The sequence below is a fragment of the Schistocerca gregaria genome, chromosome 1, assembly GCF_023897955.1.
Source record: "Schistocerca gregaria isolate iqSchGreg1 chromosome 1, iqSchGreg1.2, whole genome shotgun sequence".
Taxonomy (NCBI): Eukaryota; Metazoa; Arthropoda; class Insecta; order Orthoptera; family Acrididae; genus Schistocerca; species Schistocerca gregaria.
In genome coordinates this window covers 242811571-242837620 of record NC_064920.1, presented here as the reverse complement: position 1 = coordinate 242837620, position 26050 = coordinate 242811571, and the positions used below count along the sequence as shown (strand labels likewise).

At 43.0% G+C, this 26050-nt stretch overlaps 1 protein-coding gene across 1 annotated transcript in view; it reads right to left on the bottom strand.

The window, feature by feature from the left end:
• LOC126339003 (uncharacterized) overlaps positions 1 to 25831 on the bottom strand; it is an 83155-nt gene extending 57324 nt beyond the window's left edge. Inside the window, exons 1-2 of the mRNA XM_050001595.1 lie at positions 25757 to 25831; positions 1990 to 2163 (exon numbers count right to left, since the gene is read on the bottom strand). Of these exons, the coding sequence (XP_049857552.1) occupies positions 1990 to 2163; positions 25757 to 25803 (221 nt within the window). The 5' untranslated portion in view covers positions 25804 to 25831. The remainder of the gene's footprint in view (positions 1 to 1989; positions 2164 to 25756) is intronic.
• Positions 25832 to 26050: the final 219 nt, after the last annotated feature.

Here is a 26050-nt window from a genome sequence, read left to right as displayed (position 1 = left end):
CCACTGGCAGCTGGAAGCGCTGTTGCCAGCTTTTAACTATGAAGTGCAGATGGCTGTAGATAGAACAGTAGTATTATATAGAGCTGCAACAACACTGAGGCGTTGCCATAGAGATGTAGGTCTGTACAAAATAGCGGTAAGTCATTGGTGGATGTAAGCGTGCAACACACCAAACCTGCTGCACCTCTCATGGATCTTCTTCCAACGACTATTATATGAGGTGTGATTAAAAGTAACAGGATTTTTTTTGTTTTTCTTATAGAATATTTATTCATCAACATAAACTCTGTCACCTTCAAAGTAATCCCCCCCCCCCCCCACAGTCAGATATAATACGCTTGTGCTAGCGGTTTTTCCCATCTTGGATACGCTATCCCATTGTAACTGAACAAAACAGTGAGAAGAATCTTCACATGTGATCGACCTTGTGGAATGTTTTTCGGTCTTGGCTCTTCAGGCAGTTTCCATTGAGTGAATGGACCTTGATTTCGACACCATATCTGAATACCCATGTTTCCTCACCTGTTATAACCTTCTTTAGAAGTTCTGGATCGTTGTCGACTTCATACAGCAATTCCTGATAGATGTCTATGCGACGTCGTTTTTGGTCGAAGTTTAACAATTTCAGAACAAACCTTGCTGCTTCAGGTTTCACGCCCAAAATATCCAAAAAAATTGCTTGATACGAGCCAAAGGATATGCTGATATCATCAACAACCTCTCTGATGGTGATTCGGCGATTTTACAAAGCCATTTTCTTTAATTATTCCACATTGTCTTCAGTAAGTGATGCAGTAGGGCGTCCACGGCAGTCGTCGTCTTCAACGGCTTTTTGACTCACTCTGAAATGTTCATACCTCATGTTTATACAACTGATGGTCGATTCGCCAGAGCTACACTCAACATTCCGAAAGCAATATTTAATACAAATTCTTTGATCCATCTTTTTCGAAAGTAAAAATGCGCAGAGCACTCGAAAACGTGTAATCTTTTTACTGTCAACAATAAATTAAATATTCAAAACAATTGAAAATGAAAACTTACATGCGAAACATATTTACCAACAAGATAAAAAAATTTGAAAACTGCATGTATAAAGCCACGAAATTAAAAATTCCTGTTACTTTTTGATCAAGCCCCACAACACTTCTGAAAGCTTATTACAGTATATCAAAGTGATTTTACCACATTCCAGAATCATGTTAACTTGTTTCCATTTCAGCTACACATGTAATTTAGGGATATCGATAATACTGTTTTTTTTAAGTAACTTGAAAGCTACAGTGTGGTATCATAAAGAAATTAATAATTAATAAAGAAATAAACTAATAAAGAAATTTAAAAAAATTAAAAAATAAATTAATATTCTGGTGACAATTCTGGACCGCCAGTATTAGTATACTTCTTAACTCACCCTTATTGAAACACAGAAATTTTTAAAATATTTTTGAAAAGATCATATGACAGAATTCTAGCCTATCAACAGACCCAGCCAAGTTTAATCCAGCTTCTGTATACAGTGCTGTTCACTGAAAGAGCCACAGAAAATACAAAGAGGGATGAATAGAATGGTTTCTAAACATATTCCACTCTCATTTTTGTGTCAAATTGGACAAACTGAACATATGCATGTAGACTTTTGTTTAACCTTTTTATGGACGTTTGAATACACAATGCATGCTGTCATTTTGAAAGACAGAACTGATTGAGTTTGTTTTAGAATGTGATGTAATTTATTTCTCCAGAATAACGGCTAAGCGTTTGAAAGAAATTCAAGGGAACTCTTCTTTGTTTCACTGAAAATCTGTCATAGTGAATGAAACTGTTACGACACTCCATTGCTGTCTTCTAATATAAATTGGAGTGTACCTACCTTGGAGTCTCTGCATAAAATACAATAAAATTGCTGACCTAATAGCATATGAGTTTCTTTGATACTATTTCATTGTCTTGAAAAGCACTGTTACGAAATGTAGAAAAAGTATTAACCTGTGTACACTGTCAATGATAGCATCAGCAGTGAAGCAGGCACGGCCATTCTGCAACAGTTGTGGAGGGCAGATGGCGGCGAGCATGCGCAGTTCACAGCGTACCAGCCTGCGTACAGCACTCGACAGTTCTTTCTCCGCATCCTTCTCTCGCCTCATCAGTTCCAGTATCTCTCTGGACATTGTAAGGAGAACACAAATTTCAGTTTACCTGTTATAAGCCATTGGAAATCAGTTTTTCTCTCCAGGCATATATCATTCCTGGCTTGGTTTATCCATCGAGACAGCTTTTAGAAACTAGACCAAATTGTACAACAAGACAAAAATGATTTTGAGTGTTTGCAAGGCTCTAATCTACCCTTGAATATCTTACATTTTCAAATACAATCAAGAAATGGGAGCAAATTTTCTAAACCATATTGGAAGCCATATTAAATAAGGTGAATTTAATCATGAAACTTCGATCAAAGTAAGTAGAATGACTGTGCCAGTTGTGGCACATTGCACGTTTTTGTCAGGTTTATGCACCACCTCCTCCTCACCCTACAACATCATTGATTCATCATGCACTGGTGCCGGATTCCCCCCCCCCCCCCCCCGCCACTGATGCATATTAATTGCCCTGTGCATAAAATAGCAGTATATTCAAAAATTGATAAAAAATTAAAATAAGGGTGGTAATTGAAAATAATTTAATTGTGCTACAGGTTTTCCTCACTCCTGTTGCCTTAAGTATAAATTGGTGGGAAATTCAAACATCTAAGATGGTGCTTTGTCCTACTGGTGTGAAATCAAAGATAGCAACAAATGCATACTGGCACAGACGTTTGGGGATACTAGAACAACCTGTCTGATGTCAGAATCTAAGATGACAGCCTTTGCATTGTAGTGTCACTACCCAGTCTTTTAGCAAAAGTAATAAGTAGCAGTCAGACAGCCACTGTGAAGACAACATTAGTAGCTCCAGGCTAGTGGCTCCAGTTTGGTGACAGGTGGGTCAGAATAAAATACACATAAGGGGATTGTGAGACAAGACTAGCCACGATCAATGTGAATCTGCATCATGCAGTGGTAACAACTGTAACTGGTCAGTCAACGTCACCATATTAGCACAAGTCTCTTATTATGGGCGATATGACTAGGTGCCAGATTTTAATGGAAACAGTTGTACCTCATATCATTAAAAACATGTTTGAATTTTGAAGCAGAGGCACTTCCTTTCATTAGAATTCAACAACGCTATCTTGATACCAATATCATACTGTCAGCAAGACAACAGCAGTCATGAGTTCGAGACTGGGCTGCACCTATTGCCACCTGCAATGAGCTTCTCACAAGGCTGAGTGCCATAGGACCGCTACCTACCATCCACATCAGTACTGACTTCCCCACAGAACTTAGTGTCTCAGTGCTAACTGCCATCTGACCCATGCCAAAGGACAGTGGGTTGAATCCCATACACAGCAAGCTCCACTGCAGTGAACATCTGCAGGGTTCAGGGCCCCTCTGGGGGCCATTGGTGATGGAGAATTATTGCGCTGCTGATATCACAGCCATGGTCTACAGAGGCCACTGGCCATCAATGCGACTGGTGTCAACAACACGGAGTGCCTACACAGCATCCTCTCACAATGGTGAAGTCTATTGGCCATGTGTCAGTACTGGTCAGAGCCAAGAAAGTGAGATGTGTACTGTGTGGCTGAATCCCAACAAAACACGTACTGAAGTTAAATAAAGCAGTCTTTACTGTCAGCAGTGTTTCCACTGGGCCCTCCAGTCCATCATTACCACTATTCACCCCACTGATGGCAACTGCATTCTTCAGAATGGTGTTGGGGGAGCTGATGTCACCAGCCAGTCAACAATGGATGGTATGCCACCACTCCCCCCCCCCCCCCCCCCCACACATAGAAAGACGACTTAGCCACAGCCTATACAATGTCATTGTTTGAGGTGGATGAGACTATGTTTGTTCTTTTGTGGTGTAGTGATGACATTCATGGGGTTGAGGTTTAGTGGCTATGATAACAGTAGGTTACTTTTATAGAACTGGACGAGCCAGTAAGACTTATCACAGTCTAAGAGTAATTCTAGACATGAGTGGTTATAATCTGTGCATTGTACACAATGTAATATCTTTGGGCATTCTGCTGCTTGTGCTGAATCTGTAGCAGTGGGTGAGCCGACCATTCACGATAAACAGCAAATCCAGGTTCAAGTTCTGGTCTAGCATAAATTTTTATTGTCACCATTATGTTATATTGCTGATGATTGTCCATATTCAAACTGCAAATACATTTCACCTACTTATGATTTAACACAGAGTAAAAAGGCAAACAAAGTGTTCTTACAGGAAGCTGAGCAACCTGTGTTTGATGCTTTGCTAAGAGGTTTAGCAACAGTGATGTTGAGAAGAGGTTCCTAGTGCTTGCCGTGCAGCAGTTAGATTAGCATTGGATTGTGAGGAAATTGATGTGTTAGCAGCGACTAGGGATCAGATGAATATGTTCACATCAAAGCATATCGTTTTAATTAGGGATGCACAGGGTATGTGCAGATGCAATGTTACCAGACAATTAGGGATAGCGTGATCTCCCAATGATTTAACAGAGGGGTAATGGTAGGGGTAGTTTGGTGGTTAAGAAGTACTCATTGAACTTTAAAAGGAACCAGAGAGGCACCAGAAGGAGTTCCCAGTAAGGATAAATACAGTAAAAACGAATGCTGGGGCGAAATGTATGGTAGTGAATATGATAGGTGGTAACAAATATGAAGTTTTATCGGACACTGGGACATGTGTGATTGGCCCCAAAAGAGTTAGTAGAAGACATTGGAACCCACCACATTATTAGTTGCATGGAGTACTGGATAAAGATATATTACCGTTGGGGTCAGTAATGTTGAATTTTTCATTTGAGACAAGCAAGCTTAGGCAATGTGTGGATAGTAGTGTCTTGTGTAAGTGAGGCCTACAGCATGATCTTATGGTTAGTATTTCTGCTGCATCAGCACCATATGATAAATGATCTTCAATGATGTACAGTGGAGTTTAATAGAAAGATATTCCAGCTAGGGGAAGCTGTTGTCAGTATTGATCTGTCATGAGGAGTGTCTGGTGTGCAGGACAAGCCAGTTACACTGCAGACAATGATATTAAGGCTTAATTCACATGATTGTTTGTTGTGTGGCACTGGAAAGTAGCTATGGTGAATTCAGAACTGCTGAAGGATAGCGAAATATTTTATGCTGCATGTTGTTTGGTGAGAGACAGTATTGTATGCAGACAGGAGAGGGATGGAATCATTGTGGATAATGTCGGCGCTGAGTAGATTAAGTTCTAAAGGGAACAATGTTGGCTACATTGGAGATTCCAGATGAGGAAGATTGCTGCACGGGAGGTGTTGGCTGTAAGAGGGCACAGGATGCTGTTAGGACATTTCATGACAAAGTGTTTGAATGGAACAGAAAGGACACAGATGGAGGACCTGTAGCTAGAATTTCAAGGCCTACCATTACCTGCTACATCTGTAACACAACACAGGATTCTGACAGGGAATGGAGCACCAGTACATCAAAAACTGTACAGAATACTGCAATTTCTGCAACCAATTTTGGAGGAATTTTTAATCAGTAATTGGCTGACTGTATTCACAGAGAGTAGTAGTAGTTCCTTCCTGTTGGCCAGAAATTACAATTATGCTGAAGAATACTATGGATAGCTTTAAATATCAGTTGTGCTACGATTACCACCATTTAAATAGTAATACTGAAGTAGATGCCTACCCAGGCTCGAACATCAAAGAAATAATTCATAATCTTTTCCAATGGTCGTACTTCTCGATAATGGAAATCTCAGGAATGGAGGGTGGCTCCGGAGCACAGAGCGAGAACTGCATTTGCAGCAACTTGGTGACACTGTCTGTATAGAATAATGTCTTTTGGATTAAAAAATTCACCACCAGCAACATTCCAGCGTTTATTTGACAGAGTACTAGAGGGGCTGAAACCATGTCAATGTCTGATGTATCTCAATGACATAATCGTGTTTTTGAGAGATAAGCAGGAGCATCAACAATAAATGCAAGAAATATTGAAGAGGATACAGGCAGATAATTTGGAGTTAAATAAAAGAAATGTCACTTCATGCTAGAAGAAATCAACTATTTAGGCCATGTAATTAGTAAGGATGGTGTAAGAACTGAGCAAGTTTTTCTTGTACCACTTCATGAAGGTGCCTGTGGATATTGCACTATAACTTACATAGTTGTTGAAAAAGGGGGTTAAGTTTGTGTGGTCAGAGGAATGTCAGGGAGCATTTGTCGAATTAAAGGAAGTGTTGATATCAAGTCTATTGTTGACATTTCTGGAGTTGCAGAAGAAGTTTATTTTGTCCTGTGATGCATCAAATGATGCTCTTGGGTGCTTTGTGACTTAGGAGATCGATGGTCAAGAACATCCTATAGCCTTTGGATCTGACAATTGAAGGGAGCAGAAAGAATTATTCTACAACAGAGAGAGAGAGAGAGAGAGAGAGAGAGAGAGAGAGAGAGAGATGCTTAGCTTGGTGTATGGGGTACCTTAGTTCTGGTGTTACCTGTAAGGAAGCTCAAGGTAGCGATGGACCACCCTGCTTTGAAGTGGTTACTAGGTTTGAAGGTCCCATCTATTAGACTGCGATGGGCATTAAAACTAAGTTGAGTATGAAATAATCCACAAACCAGGGAATAAGCATGGAAAGGTGGAGGACCCAATGAACCACACTCACTGGCTCCAGCTACTCTGGACTATGAGTGCCCTCTGCTGCCACAGTGTAGGATGCCTGGTGGCAGCTGCTCATATCACTTGCACTTCGAGCCTCTTCGCTATGACACCATTGTTTGTGCTTCGTACAAAGACCCTCACCCTTATTGATATTGTGACAGCTGGACTCTCTTTCTGTAATATTTTTAACGGATCTTCACATACATGGTGAAATACAAGTTAAGTAAATCTTCTATTTACCCTGTTAATTTGTTCTCTAATCATTTCAGCTCCAGTCCAGCTTTTCTATGACGACAGTTACCACACCACACTGTAGCCCACCTCTCTTACCATTGTGCATGAAATCCTACACAGTACTATGGAGTGGCATTCCACACAGACTGTGAACTTGGAGAGCGGCGTGTTGAACAACATGTGCATGCTCCAACAGCTTACTAAGGAAGTTATGGATTATACCAGAACCTCTGCAAGCACTCTTAATCGGTATTTAGAGGCAGTTCAAGTAGTGATGCAAGTATTAGATGAAAGAATAACTCTGTCAAGACTACTGAAGTCATTAGGGTAAAGTATGAGACGCAAGAATGGAGTTGAGGAACTTGCAGAAAGCTTTTCATTAGGCACTACCTAAAGTGTTAGATTTAGTCTTGCTGTCACCTGGACAGTATCTGAGAGAACTGAGAAAGGTGCAAGGAGAATTACTGCTGTAATTACAGTTTGTAGTAGAGTTGAGCAGCCAGAACTTGTCGTTCTACTACCATGGAGCAACTGTGGGTGTGACAACAATAGATAATGTGTGGTTGTATGTATCAGTGAGTATTCCAGTAGCGAACATGCATGCATTCTTTAAATGTTATGTGGTACACACCTATTCAGTGATCCTCACGCAATTGAGAGATTCTTGCAAGTAAGAGGTGAGGGGAGTATAACCAGTGGCGGAAAACGGTGATTAGCACACGGTAATGACAAGGTCTAGCTTCAGCAACGTCAGAATGGAATATTCACCATATATCTGACACAATTTCATGACCGGTGGAACCAGATGAATCACACAGTTGGTGGTGGGGTAAAGCAGAAGGACATCCATGCTGAAAGGTGGCGATAGAACCAAAGCCATATTCTCACAGAGCAGGCTTGCATGGAATGTACTCAGTAAATTGTGGGATAGTAGTGGTTGCTAGTTGCTGTAAGTGAGGAAATCTTACGGGAGCAAAATGTTTGGAATTACAAGGCAGTGAATTGTTGATCAATAGGTCTAAGTGCGATGTCACAGGGTCTGCATTTCATTTACCAGCCACAGTTATGGGAATTACTCTGCTGAATATTACATAGCTGCAGCTGTATTGGCCAGATGAATCTGCTGCTCCAAACACTTAGTTCCCCATGGTACTTAGTGTTTCAGTGCCAGCCACTGTCTGACTTCTGGCCGAGGACAATGGGATGAATCCAGTGCACAGCAGTCTCCACACATGACTGTGGTGAATCTGTGAAGGGTCGAGGGGCCGCTCCAGGTGTGGTCGCCGTCAGATAAGTAGTGCCCGTGATATCATGGTATCTTACTAAGGCGAAATCCGCCGTCCATACATCAGCGCTCAGCGCCAAGCAGGGCCAACGGAGTAAGGCATGCTCTTCCTCGCTGAGCCACAAAAGAGTATGTACCAAAATTAAATAAAGTATTCTATGCTGTCAGCAATGTTTCCACGGAGCCATCTAGCCCCTCACCGCCACGATTCACCCTGAAAAGTGCCTCTGCACTCTTCAGCAAACTTGCAGAGGCTGTATCACGTCGGAACCCAAGATGGCTGATCTGGGATACTGGCACAGCCCTTACACGACGTCAGAAACCAAGATGATGATCTGAGATGGCTAATCTGGGATACTGGCTCTGTGATGACAGAAGCCAAGATGGCTGACCTAGGATACTGGCTCACCATGCATGGTTGCCAAGTAACTTGTGTTCTATCTCGCAGGAAATTCGAAAATAGCCAATAGCTAACACATATGTCATTCATCATCATGTTATTACAAATCCAAATTCAATTCAAATCAAAACAATTGATTTCAACTCTAGTTCAATTCAGATTAGAGTAAATTCAGTTAAAAACTTTAGGAGTCCGTTTATCATAAGTTGAAATACAGGGTGAACATGAATAAAACTGACAAACTGCAGGGACAGAGTCCAGACAGGAAATGGAGGGAACAAGTTCGTATGAATATGTGTCCAGAAATGCATTACTGCCATGATAGATGGCGCTGACGAATGACAGTTCCTCTGACAATGTGCCATGTGTTCCTTGTGTGTTGCAGGCTTTGTGATTGACACAGTATACTGTAAGCAGCAGAATGGTCCGGTATTCATGTCAGCAACATACTGAGATGGTGTGTGTGTACATCCAAGAATATGAAAAGTGTCGAAGGCAGCATGGGTGTACCAAAACAAATACCCTCATAGACACCAACCACATCACACAACATTTCAAGCCCTTTTTGGATGTTTATGTAACAATGAGTGCAGGGAAGTGGGGGACAGTGTGCACACCAGATCTGGAAGACCAGTTTCTACAGGCTATTGAGACAGATGCTAGTACAAGTTCTAGGCAAGTGGTCCATCAATATGGTGTAAGTTATAGTATGATTATATGTATCCTGCATGACAACCATTACTATCTCTATCGCTTACAATCTCACAGAGGCCACACTGAACATCTGTTGTGACATGCATGCGACACAGCTTTGTACTGTGTTCTGAGGTGACTTGTTGTTGTTGCATGCACACTGTAAATTTCCAGAGCATGTTCACAGGATATTTTTTCCTCCATTGCCAGTCATGAATCAATCCCTGCAGTTTGTCGGTTTTTATTAATGTTCACCCTGTATTTTGCTAAACCAGCTGTCCAATATTTAAAAAAATGCCTCTCTGATGTTAAAGTTTAAACAGTCCTTCCCACACCCCTCTACCACCAGAGTTTAAGCAATTTCCTCACTCCAGTTTCCCCAAGTTTTAAAATGGTGGGAAGTTCAAAAATCCACTTAACCTAAATTTTAAAAGTATTGGAAAGGTCAAATATCCACTTACCGTAAGTTTAAAATTATAGAAAGCCCCCAGGTTGTCTGTACTAAAGCACAGATCCTACAACTTTTCTAAATATATAGTTCACTGGCGCAGTCTGTACTGCTGTCAAACACCTGTCACTCTCATGGGTGTGCATGCCTTATTTGTTTAAACATGCCACATCAACCTACCCACAGAACTGCGTCCACCAGTCACAGAGCCAGCCAACAGCCATACTGCAACATGCGGGAGGAGCACACTGGTAGTCACAAGTCCAGTCGGCCGACAGGCACTTGCTGTCAGGTTAAAGTGCATGTCCGACGTATTTCCGCAGCAGCGCCATATTCAGAACTGAGTACAAATAGCGTAGCAAGGTCCTGAAAACTACCTCCATCACAGTACCTGTGCATCGTTATCACTCCATCGCTCTGCTTATTCCTGCTTGTCCAAGCCCACAGAATGCTTCAATGACCATGCCACATCATTAGTTAGAAATTCAGATAGCTGTATGCCAGTTGCCTATAGTATGCTACAATCAGTGCAGGCCCCATCACAGCCAGATACATGATTTACTCTAAGTTTAGAACTAACAGTGTACCATTGTGGTGTGCAAGATTGTGGCCATTATGAACCACACACCGTTGACCTTAGTAGGCGCACCAGACCGACACCACCATAGTCACTGCACTTCTACGAGATGCTGTAACCCTGCCCCCCCCCCCCCCCCCCCCCCCCATGAAATGACTGAAACCACTTTTAAGCCTGAACCTTCCTCGCCATTAAGAACTGCGTGATATTTCTTGTAACTCTTCAGTTAAACCTCAGTCTGGTATGCAATTCTGTATTTAATTTGTGTAATGACAGTGTGGAACTGTATCAAAAACGGTATCATCACTGAAGCTGTGGGCCCTTTCATACTGGGACGCCAAGGCAGCTCTGCTTGCAGTGCTCTGGTCCACCAGTGTGTCTGCCAGCAGAGCCACCAGAGAAATTTCTTCAGTCTGCACTCAGTGTCCAAAAGGACTTAAGAGTTAGTAGTTGTGTTAGTGTGTGAAGCTGAAATAGAGGACACCGAAATAAGAAATTCTAGGTACAGTGTGCAATGATTTAAGAAATTACTCAGATTAGGTTTGTCAATTACATGGGCTGTCTGAGGTAGTGGAGATCTCCTGAGATGAACTGAATAAAAATGGCATTATTTGAGGAAATTCATCTCATCAGAAGCAAAGATTTTTTTGACATTAGGGTAATAACCTGTCTAATTAGCAGTTAATTATTTGCAGGTTACAGTGAAATTTACAAGTTGAATTATACTTGTACCATTTAAATGGATGCGATTTTTCAGTTTTTATTTGAGAAGTTCTTTATTATAAAATCGAATTAACTCTAGCAAATAAAAAGTTTATACAAAAAGTAGGAAACCAGACTCATTTATTTACATCTCGTTTCTTAAAACAGTTCAACCATATCTGACAGCTCGGATCCATTAGGATCACTTGGTACAGAAGGATATGTAGTTGTGGTATTTCAATCTGGATATAAGTATTGGGTAACGCCTCAAAATCGGTAGTAACGTGCTTTGTCTAGCAACAATCCTGTTGGGTGGAACATCCGCAACTGAGCATTATACCAAAGGTTGAAAATAGCGCTTCAGTTGTAAAGTTCTTTTATTATCACATGACTGGTTTTGGGCTCTTATAAGCCCATCTTCAGGTGTCATACTGAAAATAGCAAGAGACGGAGAGACGGGAGATAATTTTTACACGCAGCAATACACATAAAAAACAAAAAAGATTCATAAAACATTTGAAAAGTGCTGATCGGGCAAGGTGCTGTGAAACCTATGTCAATGCGAAAGTGACACCAGACAGTACTATGGACGACTCCCTGGATAGAGAAATATACAGACACTCACACTTGGTGCTGTGACCCCCAAGCGCCACAGTGGACGTCTATTACAGACGGTGTGCTACCTACGAGCGCAGAACAAGGAGTAGTGAATGCGAAGGAGGAAACAAACTGGTAAATCAGAGTGGCAAAAGTGCTGCCATCTGTGGACAGGGAGAAGAACGCGACCACTAGCCCCACCGTTCACCATTTGAGTTAGTAATTTACATTTAAAATGAAGAAAAAACAAAAAATTACATAAAAAATACACGAAATAAGTTAAAAGTGCATTATGCATATTGAAGGAGCATGTTGAACAGGTCAATACAGAACTGTAGTAAAACTGAGTGGAAGATGCGATAAAAAATTTATATATAAACCGTAAAACGCATTGAAACTTTCCCTTTACATGAGTGGCAAACAAGTTTTTTATTTAATGGGACTCTACTGGAGTACCAGTGTGATGTGGTACAGGCCATAAGCCACGGTCAGGTGGACTGGCAGGCCTGCTGGCAGAACCTCGCGACGGCCAATCTGTTGGCAGACCTGGTGCACTCAGCTAGATGCCAGCTGCGGGAAGCTCCACTGTGTCCCACGCGCTGTGTCTAGCATCTGTGCCAGCAGAACTGCCTAGCATCCCAGTGTGGTAGGTAGAGTCATTTCACTTAAGGTCGCTCCAGATGGTTACTCTTAGATATTTTATGACAATTGCTGCTTCTAGCAATTTGTCACCAACAATGTAATTGTACAGTAGTGGATTTCTTCTCCTATGTACGTGTGCATGTTAAATTTGTTTACAGCAGTTTTTAAGTTGTTAGGTTTCGTTTGCAGCTTATACCTGTATATATATACAAAGGAATTACAGACATTGGCTGTGAGTGGGCTTTAACTGTTATCAATGGGGAAAGTAGAAAATTTGTTCCAGTCTGGGATTCGAACCCAGGTCTCCTGTGGGTCTGTTCTTTTTGGCATGTCCAAAGGAACAGACATCACATTTACATTTTTAGATAGAACGTTATGTTTGTTTGCCATTTATTTGTATGTCGTTTTCCCTTGGAGTTTTCTTTGAAAATTTTGTTGCTTGCAGTACGGTGTGTGTGTGTGTGTGTGTGTGTGTGTGTGTGTGGTTTGTAGTACTCTATGTTTTGTGGCCAGCATTGATTGATTACGAGCTGTCTATCATCGGTGAGTACGTTATTATTACCTTTTTTATTCATTGCAAAACTGTAGCCCGTTTATGGAAGGGAAATGTCTCTGAAATGAGAGTTTACAAATCTGTGTTTGGTTAGTTTTATTTAGAGGGGAGGAAGGAGGGGATCGGTATCGATGTCTACGTTTGAGCTTTACACTGAGGTGACAGAGGTCATTGGATAGCGATATGCACATATTCAGATGGCGGTAGTATCGGGTACACAAGGTAAAAAGGTATAAAGGGACAGTAACATATACGGTGGTGTTATTTAGACTCGTGTTTATATTCATGTTTATATTCGTGTCAAAAGGTTTGACATGATTAAGGCCACAGGACGGGAATTAACAGACTTTTGCGGAATGGCAGTTGGACCCAAACAGAACGGGCCTTCCACTTCAGGAACCATTAGGGAATTCAGTATTCCGAGACCAACAGCTCCGAGAGTGTGTCGACAGTACCAAATTTCAGGCAACAGACAATGCCATGGCCGACGGCCTTCACTTGACGAGCGAGAGCAGCGGCGCTTGCGTAGAGTTGTCAAGAGTTAACAGACAAGTAACACTGCATGAAATGGTCACAGAAATCAAAGTGGGACGCACGACTAACGTATTCGTTAGGACAGTGCGGCGAAATTTAGTGTTAATGGGTCATGCCAGCAGACGACTGTCGCGAGTGCCTTTGCTACAGCACGACATCGCCTGCAGCGTCTCTCCTTGGCTCCTGGACATATAGGTTGCATCCTAGACGACTGTATAACTGTGGGCTGGTCAGATGAGTCCCGATTTCAATTGGTAATAGCTGAAAGTAGGATTAAAGCGTGGCGGAGACCCCACGAAGCAATGGACTCATGTGGTCAACGAGAGACTGTGCAAACTGGTGGTGGCTCCATAATGGTGTAGGCTGTGTTTACAAGGAATGGACTGTGTCATCTGGTCAAACTCAATAGATCATTGACTAGAAAAGATTACATTCGGCTTCTTGGAGACCATTTGCAGCCATTCATGGACTTCATGTTCCCGAACAACAATGGAATTTTTATGGATGACAATGTGCCACGTCACCGGACCACAATCGTTCGCGATTGGTTTGAAGAACATTCTGGACAGTTCGAGCGAATGATGTGGTTCCCTAGATCATCCGACATGAACCTCACCGAAAACATTTATGGACGGTAATCTAGAGGTCAGTTCGTACACCAAATCCTTCCGCAATTATGGACGGCTATAGGGGCAGCATGGCTCAGTATTTCTACAGGGGACTTCCAACGACTTGTTGACTCCATGCCGTCTCGAGTTGCTGCACTACACCGAGAAAAAGAAGGTCCAACACGATATTAGGAGCTATCCCATGACTTTTGTCACCTCATTGTATAAGTCTATCGAAAACTGCGATACTGCTTTTTATAGTTGAGTGTGCGGTTTTATAGCACTGTCTTCATTTAAACTATAGAGATTCGCAAGCTCCATTCTGCAAACGTTCTCCACATGTGTGCCTAATAGATATACTCTCTTATCATCTGCAGTCTGAAGGAAATTCCTCAGATACAGATACCAGTAGGCTACGTTAAAACTGCAGTACTCAAAAAATTGTAGTATGGCAGTTCTATGTCAAACTAGTATAACGTAATGGTAGGCTTCGGCCAGGATATATTAATTCGTTTGCAACTACTACACTTCGTAAAGCTTTTATACCTGTGCTACTTCAGATATTGGTGTGCATGGCTGTGAAATAATTCCTACGTTACAAAATAATGATTTCAGTTTATGAGTAGGGGATCCGTCTGACTTAAGAGTGGAACCACCACATAAAACTAGTTATAGGAAAAGCAAATGCCAGATTGGAAATCATGGGACGGAATGTAAGGAAATATAATTCACCTGTGAAAGAGGCAGAAAAGCTGTTTTTCGAGTGGCATGCTCCGCCTCGGGTTTGTTTAGTAAAGGCATGAGCGAAGATGCTCTAAACCCCACTGGTTATAATAAAACTTTCGCTACTTGAGAGGACTCCCATGGAAACTGAGTAATCGCAGGAAAATGAAACTTTGTGGAAATATTACATGCAGAAGAGAAATAACGAAGAAACTGTTTTGAAAGAAACATTTTAATTTCCAAATGAGAGGGTAACATTTGTTAATTGCATATCATGCTTACTATCCAGGTTTTAAAGAATGCTCAGCCATGCTACCATCTGCATCCACGATAGCCTGGGACCGCACTAGATATACCATTTTACATTTATTCGCAACACTTTTCAAACTGTGGACCATGAAATGTTAAGCTGTCATGACACAACTCGTGCACTGTTTGAAGATCACACATTGAGTCCAGCATTCTCAGCCATGGAAACAGCATCTTCAACATTTTGTGGCGCAATTTTCCGTCGGCCTCTCCCAAGAGCAGTTGCCAAATCGCAACACTGGAACTTCGGAATCGTGTCCTTCATTCCCTGTGAGTACTCATGATGTGCAGCAGCACTGTTGCTTTTGTTTTCATAAAACAGTTTTACGAGTAAAGCCCTGCTCACCTTATCCATGTTGACTGCATGTGTAATGCACAATGACGCTTGTGTTTCAGCCCTACGTCGCTGTACCAGTGCCAGCACGTAACGACAAATCCCGACACTAACATACTGACAACGGGAACCCTACAGTGCACAGTCTGAACGTCATTCCTATAAGTTCCGGTACCCATACGGCAAATGGTTTCCTGTCTACTCTGACTCAAGTAGTGAAAGTTTTATTATAACCACCCTGTACATCACGGAAAGCTTTGCTATTAAAATTCCAAGAACGCACCTTCTAAGATGTTGCAAGCCATATATTACTTCCTCTCTCTCGCGGAACGACCACAAGGAAAAGGTCTGAGAAACTGCAGCTCATGTAGTTGTTTCGCCAATGCAATGTGTGAGTAGTAGACGGAACGGAAAAGAGGGCAAATGACTCTGGCGCCCTAACTACCCTCTACCATACACCGTAAGGTGACTAGCGATATATGTATTTACAAAGCTCGCTGAATGTTTTTATACAGGGTGATTTTTTCCACCGTGTACAGACTCCAGTGGTTGATCAATGAGAGGATACGGAACAAAACGGTATAATGAACTTATGTCTGCAAATGCGTTGCTCCCATGCTAGAGACCATTTATTGAATCATACATTGTACCTTAGACTGCGGTCTAATTGGCGCTGTACCATCCAGCCTCAGCCACAGTATGTGTTGAAAATGGTTTCCATGTGTCTCGACGCATGTGTGTATGCACTATAGCATGTTCTGTCTCACACACATCGGCCAGGCTGCATCTGAGTCGTGTCAAAGGCTGCATGAATATACTGCTCCAGTGTCTCCACATCTAGAATGGGCTGTGATTACACGATACTTTGAGATGCCCCATAACCAGTAATCACACAGGCTGAGATCTGGTGAATGAGCAGGCCATGCAACCGGATCCCCTTGTCTGATCCATCGATCAGGGAAGACACGATTGAACTGCATCCAGGTGCTAATGGTGAAGTGGGTTGTGGGTTGGAGCACCATCTTGTAGCAGCAACATAACCCTTCGAATCATCAATGGCATTTCTTCCAGCAGGGAAGGCAAAGTGCAAAGTCACCCGCAAGAAATGCCGTTAGTTCCGGTTTGTTATGTGATGTGGGAGAAAGACTGGTCTCGATAAAGGTCGCCAGTTATCCTGGCCCACCCATTCCGGCTGCACTGATGCTGATGATTCGCTTTCACCATACTATAGGGGTTCTGCATCCCACAGATGACTGTTACGAAAGTTGAGGGTACCACTTCGCTTAAAGATGGCCTCGTCTGTGAACAGGATGGATGACACATATCCTGGCATCATTGTTGCTTCTTGAAGAAACCAGTCACAAAGCTGCTCACTATGTGGAAAGTCTCTCGCTAGTAAGCCCTGCACACACTGTAAGTGATATAGGGAGTAATAACTGTCATGGAGAATGTTCCACATGTTCGTCTAGATTACCGTATACTGGCGGACCAACTGCATGGTAATGACATGGCGATCGCCTTCGACAGTGTTTATCACATTTTCCTCCAAGTCTGGTGTCTGAACAACTCAGGTATATCCTTCATGATTTCCTGCTTCCTGAAACGACCCTTTCTCAGACAAATGGTGATGAAAACATTGAAGGTTGTGGTTGTTGTCGGCGGGGATAGGTCTCCTGATACAACCCTGCTGCCCACCGGCAGTTACCATTTGCCTTTCCGTTAAGTAAACACCTTGTCAGCAAGCTTTCGATTCAAATACAGAACCCTTGTGTACAGTGCTGTACCACATCCACTACAAGGTGAGTCAGCAATAGAAGTGAAACGGACACAACATTACCAATTATTTTGGATGTAGAGGGCGCTAGGGCATGACGTCTGAGGAACAGTACCACCTTCTAGGAGGAAACCATGTGTACTATAACAGTGACTGCATGATACAGAGCGTGTAGACCGCTGTCTCTCTAGCAAAGTATTATTGAACAAATGGTCTGTAGCATGAAAACCATTCATTTCCGAATATAAATTGATTAGACCTGTTTTGTTCTGTATCCTCTCATTGATCCATTCCTATATTTTGTACACGATGGAAAAAATAACCCTGTAGTATCATTTCGAACAGACGTAAGGCTTGTTTCTCGTGGCGGAAAAGTCGATAATATGTGATGTGTAAATTGAGATTCTTTTTTGTAAATCAATTTTTTCTACTGATTTTCATTTGTCTAATGGACATTTATTGGGTTTCCACCGAATCGTGTGATCCGCAAAGCACTGTATTACTTGTTATGTGCAGAGGCGTTGAACTCACTCATTGAGGAATTTGGTGCAGGCGTCCCGCAACTGGCGGCAAACCGTGCGCATGCGCACGACTTGTGCTCCTGGCAGGTGGCGTAGAATGCGAAACAAGGCGGCCGCAGGTAGTGAAGGCAGCCGGCAGCTGTTCGCAGGCATGGCTGGTGCTCGAGCTTAGAACCGCGTCACTCGTGGAGCGCTGTTACCTCGGATACGTCAACAATCTCGTTAACACAACAGCTCGATTCGTAATTAATAGGGAGTAAGGATTGCAGGATCACGGTATTATTCACCTCCCATCAATTAATATAATGCGATTTACCACTGCATCTATTATGAACTATGTTTTAAGCACTACGCCTGCTAATTAAAACCGAAAAAATGTGTTATTATGTGTTGACTACCAAGTCCGTACTTAGATCAGTACGCGTTTCGAAGGTTTCGCCGTCAGCATCAGGTGGAAGACATCTTTTACCTAGCTATTCTAAATAACAAGCAGCGGCATGAGAAGTGACCGACGGGGTAAGTGACGAATTGCGTTGTTAATAATAGACCCTTCATAATTGTGCGAAACAGAATCTTTCAAAAACGTTCGACCCTGTTGCGGACGTTCGGTTTCGAATTAGCTGCGTGTCAAGAGTTCTCTGTCAGGGTTTGCAATGTAAGCATGGTAACTGCAACTTAGTGGTATCATCGAAGCAGTTCCACGTTTTATAGTGTCGTGAGGCACAGATAAGCCACTTCGGGAGGTGGTAACTACAGCTGAGAAAGCCCTGTGCATTTACTCTGCTACGAGAGGGAAAGGCCGGTCCTTGTGGCCGGGCGGTTCTTGGCGCTTCAGTCCGGAACCGCGCTGGTGCTACGGTGGCAGGTTCGAATCCTGCCTCCGGCATGAATATGTGTGATGTCCTTAGGTTAGTTAGTTTAAGTAGTCCTAAGTCTAGGGGACTGATGACCTCAGATGTTAAGTCCCGTAGTGCTCAGAGCCATTTAAACCATTTTTGAGAGGGAAAGAGAACGAAACAGGCAAAATATGCTGGATGATCTGGAAGCATAGTGGGAAATGGGGTGCCTTTGATCTTCGTAAACTAAAACGATGGATCTTGATAAATACAGGGTGTTCGGAAATTCCCTTTACGGATTTCTAGGACTTGCAGAGGGGAGTGAATACATAATATTTTGTATAGGAATCCATGTCTGGAAACGTACCGTTCAATTCAATTGTTTAACCCATCCACTTCTGCTTGAGGAACTGAATTAGGTGTGACGCGGTACAATTAATAGGCACCAGTTGCAAAGGAAACGTAACGAAACATCCATTTATCACAGTTTATGCAAAATTCAATGTGCTGGCAGGAACTTTGGCCGCTGCACTAGAAATAGAAGACACCAAGTGGGATGGAGAGAGAGTACTAGAACATGCTTCGTAGGTGCAATGTCTGTAACAACATTGGTAGTCGCCACATCAAGCCACAGTTGTAATGCATCATTATTGTTCTGTACGTACCATATGATGGGTCCTTTTTTGTTTTGGAAGAATGTAAACACGTAATATTTATGTGTTAATAGTGACAAATGTGCTTAAGTGATAAATGGAGGTTTCGTAATGTTCCCCTTCGAATTGTCAACTAATAACCGTACTGAGGTATGGTAATTCAATTCCTCAAGCAGAAGTGGACGAGTTAAACATCTGAACCAAAACCGTCCTAGAGAGGAAGCGGCACGTTTCCGGACTTGGCTACCTATTCAAAATGTTATGTACTCACTCCCCTCTACAAGTCCTAGAAGTTTATAACGGGAATTTCCGAACACCCTGAAAAGAGGCGATCAAAAAGTTCCCCTGCCTACACTTAACCACATTGGAAGTGCCGTTGGTTACATACACGCTGCAGCAATGCTTCACGCGGAAATTTTTTGACTGCCCCTTATAAAATGTTTTGAAAGAAATGCATTTCGGGTCGGAAGCGAGTCGATGTGGAGATATATTTTAGGCGGTGTTAGTGTGGAGTAAAGTGAAGAATAAGATACGTACTATAATTCTAAATGAGAGTTAATCTTGAATTTGTTCGTGGTAGGCTGACATTAAAAACTTTTCCAGTGGAACTCTGCTCCAGAAAATGCTTCCTCGTTAAGAAGTGTACAGTGAACTCAGTATGAAAGGTTATTGCTAACACGTGAAAGCAAAGCAACGACTGCATAGGAGACAAAAAGAAATAAACAAAAGAACCACATAAAAATGCGTTGTATTTCGCATAGTTTTACAGTTGTCATTCTAGTTTGCTGGAGTCTCGCTGGAGTGTGAACGAAATGACCGCACGCAACTCGAAAACACGCGTGTAGTATCCATCTTATGAAATACTACACTCTCTCTAGAACAAAACACAAAAAAGAGGAAAAATTTCAAGAGATGAAAAGAGGGGCGCGGGAAGATCACGTTTCTCCGATTTCAGTTAGCTGGTTGGTTGGTTGATACGGGGGAGGGGACCAAACAGCGAAGTCATCGATTCCATGGGACTAGGGTAGGATGAGCGAGGAAGTTTGCCGTGCCCTTTCAAAGGAACCATCCTGGCATAAGTGTTAGCCTGAAGCGATTTAGGGAAATCACGGAAAATCTATATCAGGATGGCCGGTCGTGGGACTGAACCGTCGTCCTCCCGAATGTGAGTCCAGTTTGCTAACCGCTGCGCCACCCCGCTCGGTCATATTTCAGTCTGTTACGTTTTTATTAACAGAGAAATTTGCAAAAATTGTTTACTTAGAAACCATTCACGAAACTGAAATTTACCTTTGTAAGTACTTATGTGCAATGAGGCAACTTCCAACGTGGAAGACATTTGTAACTGGACCGAAGCAAATACCTAAGCTCCCTACAAAGATGGACGTCGAAGTACACTGCCTGACAAAAAAGTGAAGTGCCTAGAAGACATGGTTGGATGTCACACATACACACCGAAGACATGGTCGGATGTCACACATACACACCATCGGCAGTTACGTCCGCAGCTCGTGGTCTAGTGGCTAGCGTTGCTGCCTCTGAATGACGGGGTCCCGGGTTCGATTCCGGACCGGGTTGAGGATTTTCTCTGCCCGGGGACTGCGTGTTTGTGTTGTCATCATCATTCGTGGCAGTAGCTAGATTGGACTAAGTAAAATATTGGACTGTGTAAAAATTGGGACTTTGTACGGGCGCTGATGACCGCGCAGTTGAGCGCCCCAGAAACCAAACATCATCATCGGCAGGCATTTAAATGATTAGGGCTGCAATTTTCTGTCAGAAATAGAACAACCATCTGAGTGCATTAGTGACGCGCCTATTTAGTGTTGGTACCAAGCTTGGTAAGGATACAAGGTGCGTGAACTGCGTCAGATTCGAATAATAACTGTGAAGGAAACGGAAACGCCACGTACCCGTGTGAGATAGCGTTATCAGCACATAACACTGTCTGAAAGGGGCTCATAGTGGATCTCCATTTGGCCGGCAGGTCGAAATGTGAAATATTCAGGGTTGTGCGGCATTTGAATGTAACAATCGCTCGATGGGAACGTGAGGGCAAGCATACTCGTCGTCAAGGTTTCAGTGGACCTCGTCTGATCACTATGGGGGAGGATCGCCGTATTGTGCACCAATTACGTGGTAATCCCTTCACGTCGGCCTTCTCACCCGAGAACAAGCAATGTACTCGCTGAAAAATCATGTGTCCCTCTGCACCATTGGTTGGAGACTAGCAGCAGCCATACTAGGGAATTACTGCCCCATACAAAGGCTACCGTTGACACTACGGTACAAACGACTGCGTTTGGTGTGACGCTGAAACAGGTAAGCATGGACTGTTGATGAATGGCACTCCATTGTATTCCATGATGAATCGCGATTCTGCGCTAACCTGGATGACCATCGTCGGCGAGTATGGTGGCAGCCTGGGGAGAGGTCTCATTCTTCCATTGTTTCGGAGGACACAGCGGTATTACTCCTGGTACGCGTCGGGAACTGTTGGGCATGTCTTCAGGTCACGACTGCCAGTGATTGAGGGAACACTGACGAAAGAACCGTACATCGCGGACATCCTACACTCTTGTATCTGACCTCTGACCTGACAGTATGACGGCGCCATTTTTCAACAGGACAATGCTCGCCCACACATAACATGCGTGTCTGTTAACTGCCTGCGTGATGTTGAGGTAGTCCTAAGGCTACCCAAAACCCAGATCTTTCCCCAATGGAAAGTGTGTGTCACCAGCTCAGACGTCAATTTCATCCCAGTGCCAGTATTCAAGATGTCAAGGACCAGCTGCAACAAAAGTTGGTCAGCTTGCCTCAGGAGAGGATACAACGAATTCATCACGCTTTCCCAACCAAATCAGTGCATGCATACGAGCCAAAGGGCGTGGAAGATCATTCCGATAAGTGGTCTCGTACTGAAAAGTTCTTTTTAAATCTGACTCGATTTTTTACCCACTGAAATAACATCTCATACCCTCTCAATCCTTGAAGTTTCATTTCATTTCCTCTTCCCCTTCTGCCGAATCGGTTATGTTAGATTATGTGTCTTCATTGCGAATCTTATTTTTCCGATAAAAGTTCTTGAGGCATGTATCACCAGAATTATATGAAAAGGTTCCATTTCCAGTAAATATGTGGCTACAACATGACGCAGCGCACGTAAATTGCGCAGTGCTAATGCGATATTGACTTCACCGAGTTTGTAATGGCCAGTGGCCAATTCTCTGGCCACAATAGTTGCTGCATACGATTTTTATTTTTAGTTGGGGGGGGGGGGAGGGGGGATTGTGGGTGGGAACTACATCCATGGACTCTGAAGTGGGCCTCGTTATTGTTGGAAATACTCAAAACACAGATACACACTGGTGTTATCGGAAGTGTTCGTTCAACGATTTGCGTTAGAGCAAAAAATAGTTACGATTAGAAAATACAAGTTCTTTTACGATTGAACTAATTATTACGTTCGCGTACAACTCTAGAGGTTGTCTCAATGCTTCTTCGAAACTACCTTAAGTAGGCGACTATGTAAGATTAATGTGCTGGGCACCGTATACTTATCCTGTCAGCAAGCCACCTAATGGTGTGTGGCGGAGGGTACTTTCGGTACTACTATCTGATCCCTCCAACTCTGTTTCACTCGCGATCAGTGCGTGGGAAGAATGATTGTCGGCAAGTGTCTGTGATGGCTCTACTTTCTCGATTTTTGTCCTCGTGTTCAATACGCGAGAAAAGTGCTGTCCCGAAATTACAGGAATAAATCTCTCCGTGATGCACAACTACTGTCTTGTAACATCTCCCAGTGGAGTTTGTTTAGCATCTCCGTAATGCTCTCTCGCCAGCGAAACGATCCCGTGACGAAACGCGCCGCTCTACGTTGGATCTTGTCTATTCCTCTATCAGTCCTACCTGATAGGGATTCCAGATAGATGAACAATACTCAAGAATCGGGCGAACAAGTGCCTTATAAACCATTTCTTTCGTGGATGAGTTACATTTCCTTAAGATTCTTCCGATGAATCTGAGTCTTGTGTGTGCTTTTCCCACTATCTGTTTTGTATGGTCATTCCACTTAAGGTCTCTCTGGATATAGATAGTTACTTCCAGATATTTTACGGCAGACGCTGTCTCCAGCTGATTGTCATCAATAGTGTAGCTGTGCAGTAGTGGATTTCTTTTCCTATGAATGCGCAATATGTTACATTTATTTACGGTCAGGGTCAACTGACAGCGTCTGCTCCATTTATAAATTCTCCGCAGGTCGTTCTGCTAATTCTTACTATCCTCTGAGCTTACTACTTTGGTATAAACAACTGCATCATCTGCGAATAGCCTTAAAAAGCATCCGATGCTTATTGATGAACATTCTTCATATTCATCTTTTGCGGAACGTCATGGTATTGTTATCTGGACAACAGCTGAGAAGAACTCGATTCTTACGATACATGTGACTGTAAGGAGAAAGTGCATTCCAGTAGTAAGCTGCGTTCTACAGTAGTTGCCATCTTCCCTGTCAGGTTTACATTACGCCCGACGTGTTGCAGTCCTCTTTATTGCCATCTGTTTTCACTTGACATTAAATTCTGGACTTAAACTTGCAGAGTGTACTCGTACGTTTCTGCGAAGCTGCTTGTCTGCCACGGCTCTATCAGCAATATGAAGAACAAGGAAGTTCCGAATTTTACAACTTACAGGAGTGGAAAGGAATATCCCAGTGGGAAGTTATTTATCCCTTCTGACTGGAAGGACTTCGCGTATTTAATTATTAATTCTTCATCTGTGTTAAAAACATTAAAACCTCAATGGCTTCTACATGTCGTTTCGTGACATTTTAGAACAATTTTGCTGAACTATAGGTCTCACGCAGAGGAGCAATTGCTGGGTTTATGCGAATGATTAACAACTGTAATGTTATACACAAATTACGTATTATTGAAGGCATACTCGAATACATTTAAATTAGTCCCCCTGTACTATCGCAGACTTCTATCATTCGTACAGTTACCCACAAAAACGCAAACGTGGCAACAGCACCCATCACACTTTTCCACAGACCGAGCTGTCACTGTGGTTGAGATAACTGATTGACCTTCGGGAGGAGTGGGGCGCAAATCCAAATCCATGCATCCAGATTTAGGTTCAAAAATCAATCTCTCGCTCTGCACCGGACTTTCCAAACCTCCTGGTAGAGTCAAAACTCGTCCTGGACAAGGACATGAAATCAGAGCCTTGCCTTTCGCCGGCAATGCTCGTATTTTCTGGCCATGACTCACGACCCGCCCTCACAGTCTCACTTTCGCCAAACCTCTCTAAACAGTTTACCTCAGCCAGGAAGTTTCAAAACAGTCGGATACTTGCATGTGCAGATGATATTACAGTTGTGGCAAGAGATGTAATCACCTTTCAAGAAATGTACGAAATAATGGAAGCAGAAGGAGCAAAAATTGAACTTACTATAAACGAAAAGAAGACAAAATACATAGAAATATCGAATATGAGGCTACAAAACACCACATGACCTGAAGGCATCTAATAAACGCTTTAAAGCAGTCATCTGCTTCCATTATCTACGTGTCCTGTAAATCAACGATAATACACGATCCAGTCACATTAATATGAACACCGCCTATGTTCGACGTCAATGTACGATAGCCACTGACGGGCGACAAGACGATAGGTGGCATCACTAGCAGTGGCGAGTGTTATCGGGGGGGCGGGATGGCGGGGGGGGCGGGGGGGGGGCGGTTGTGGGTAAACATTGCAGTCGTTGTCGTAACGCGGCAACCGACCGATTATCTGACGTCCAAAAGGGCATGGTCGTTGGCTTTCGAATCAAAGATGGAAACATTTCCGAAATGTTCCGTCGTTCAAGTATACCGTGAATGGCAAAACGGCGCCACCCAAAACTGGTGGCGAAGCAACGGTGATGCACCATGAGCCATAGATGACAGGGGTGATCGTCGGCTGCGGAGATGTGTGCAAGCGAATAGACGTGCAAGTGTTGAGCAACTGATCGCCCAGATAAACCAGCAGTGTTTCCTCAAAGACAGTTTGGCGATTGTTAGGCCGGTTGCACACACGGCGGAATATTCCGCAGCGGTCAATTGACCGTCGCCGCCGTTCCCACAGAGGTGCACAGGAGTAAGTCAGAGCTTGCACATTAAGCGGAAGAAAAAACGAGCGGTAAATCTGACGTCGGCGGTAGCTGTGTGACCGCCGGCTGCCACTGGCGCCGACGGCAATTCTGCCGGCAAGGCCAAAGTAGGGACGCACTTGACCAGATGCACGCTTACACACGTAGCGGTTTTTCTACCGTCGACAGTTGTTTTGTTCAGTGTGAGTAGAGTCGAGACGTGGTGTTCACAGTTGTTAACTGGTTTCTTCTTTCAGACATGAGTAATCTAGACATAGATAATGAATTCATCCACCACAATGGATATCAATTTCTAATACTATACTGTGTACTAATGTGTGTTTATTTAAACTTTTGGTAATGTAGATATTTTGTATCTTTCTTCGGAATTTTATCATTAAATACCGTTACTTTAAAACTAGTTTGAAAATGATTATCCTAAACTTACTTCAGTGTTATTGCCAGCATTTCTAGAGGCTGAATACAATTCCTCATTTGGGTATTTTTCCGCCGAATAGTATCTTTCAACCGCCCATGGAGCCCGTCAAAGGTAGACACCGACATTCTGAAATAATTGAAAAATTGTGTGCCATCCTGCCTCAACTCTTCAAACAACGTGGAGTAAGCTCCAGCCTCCCTTCTTCTTTCATTAATTTGATGCACCCAAATTAATCGATTATTTCTTCTCCTTTTCAGTCAACTTATAATTCGCACTCTGTTCATTTCTGACGACACCGTGTGC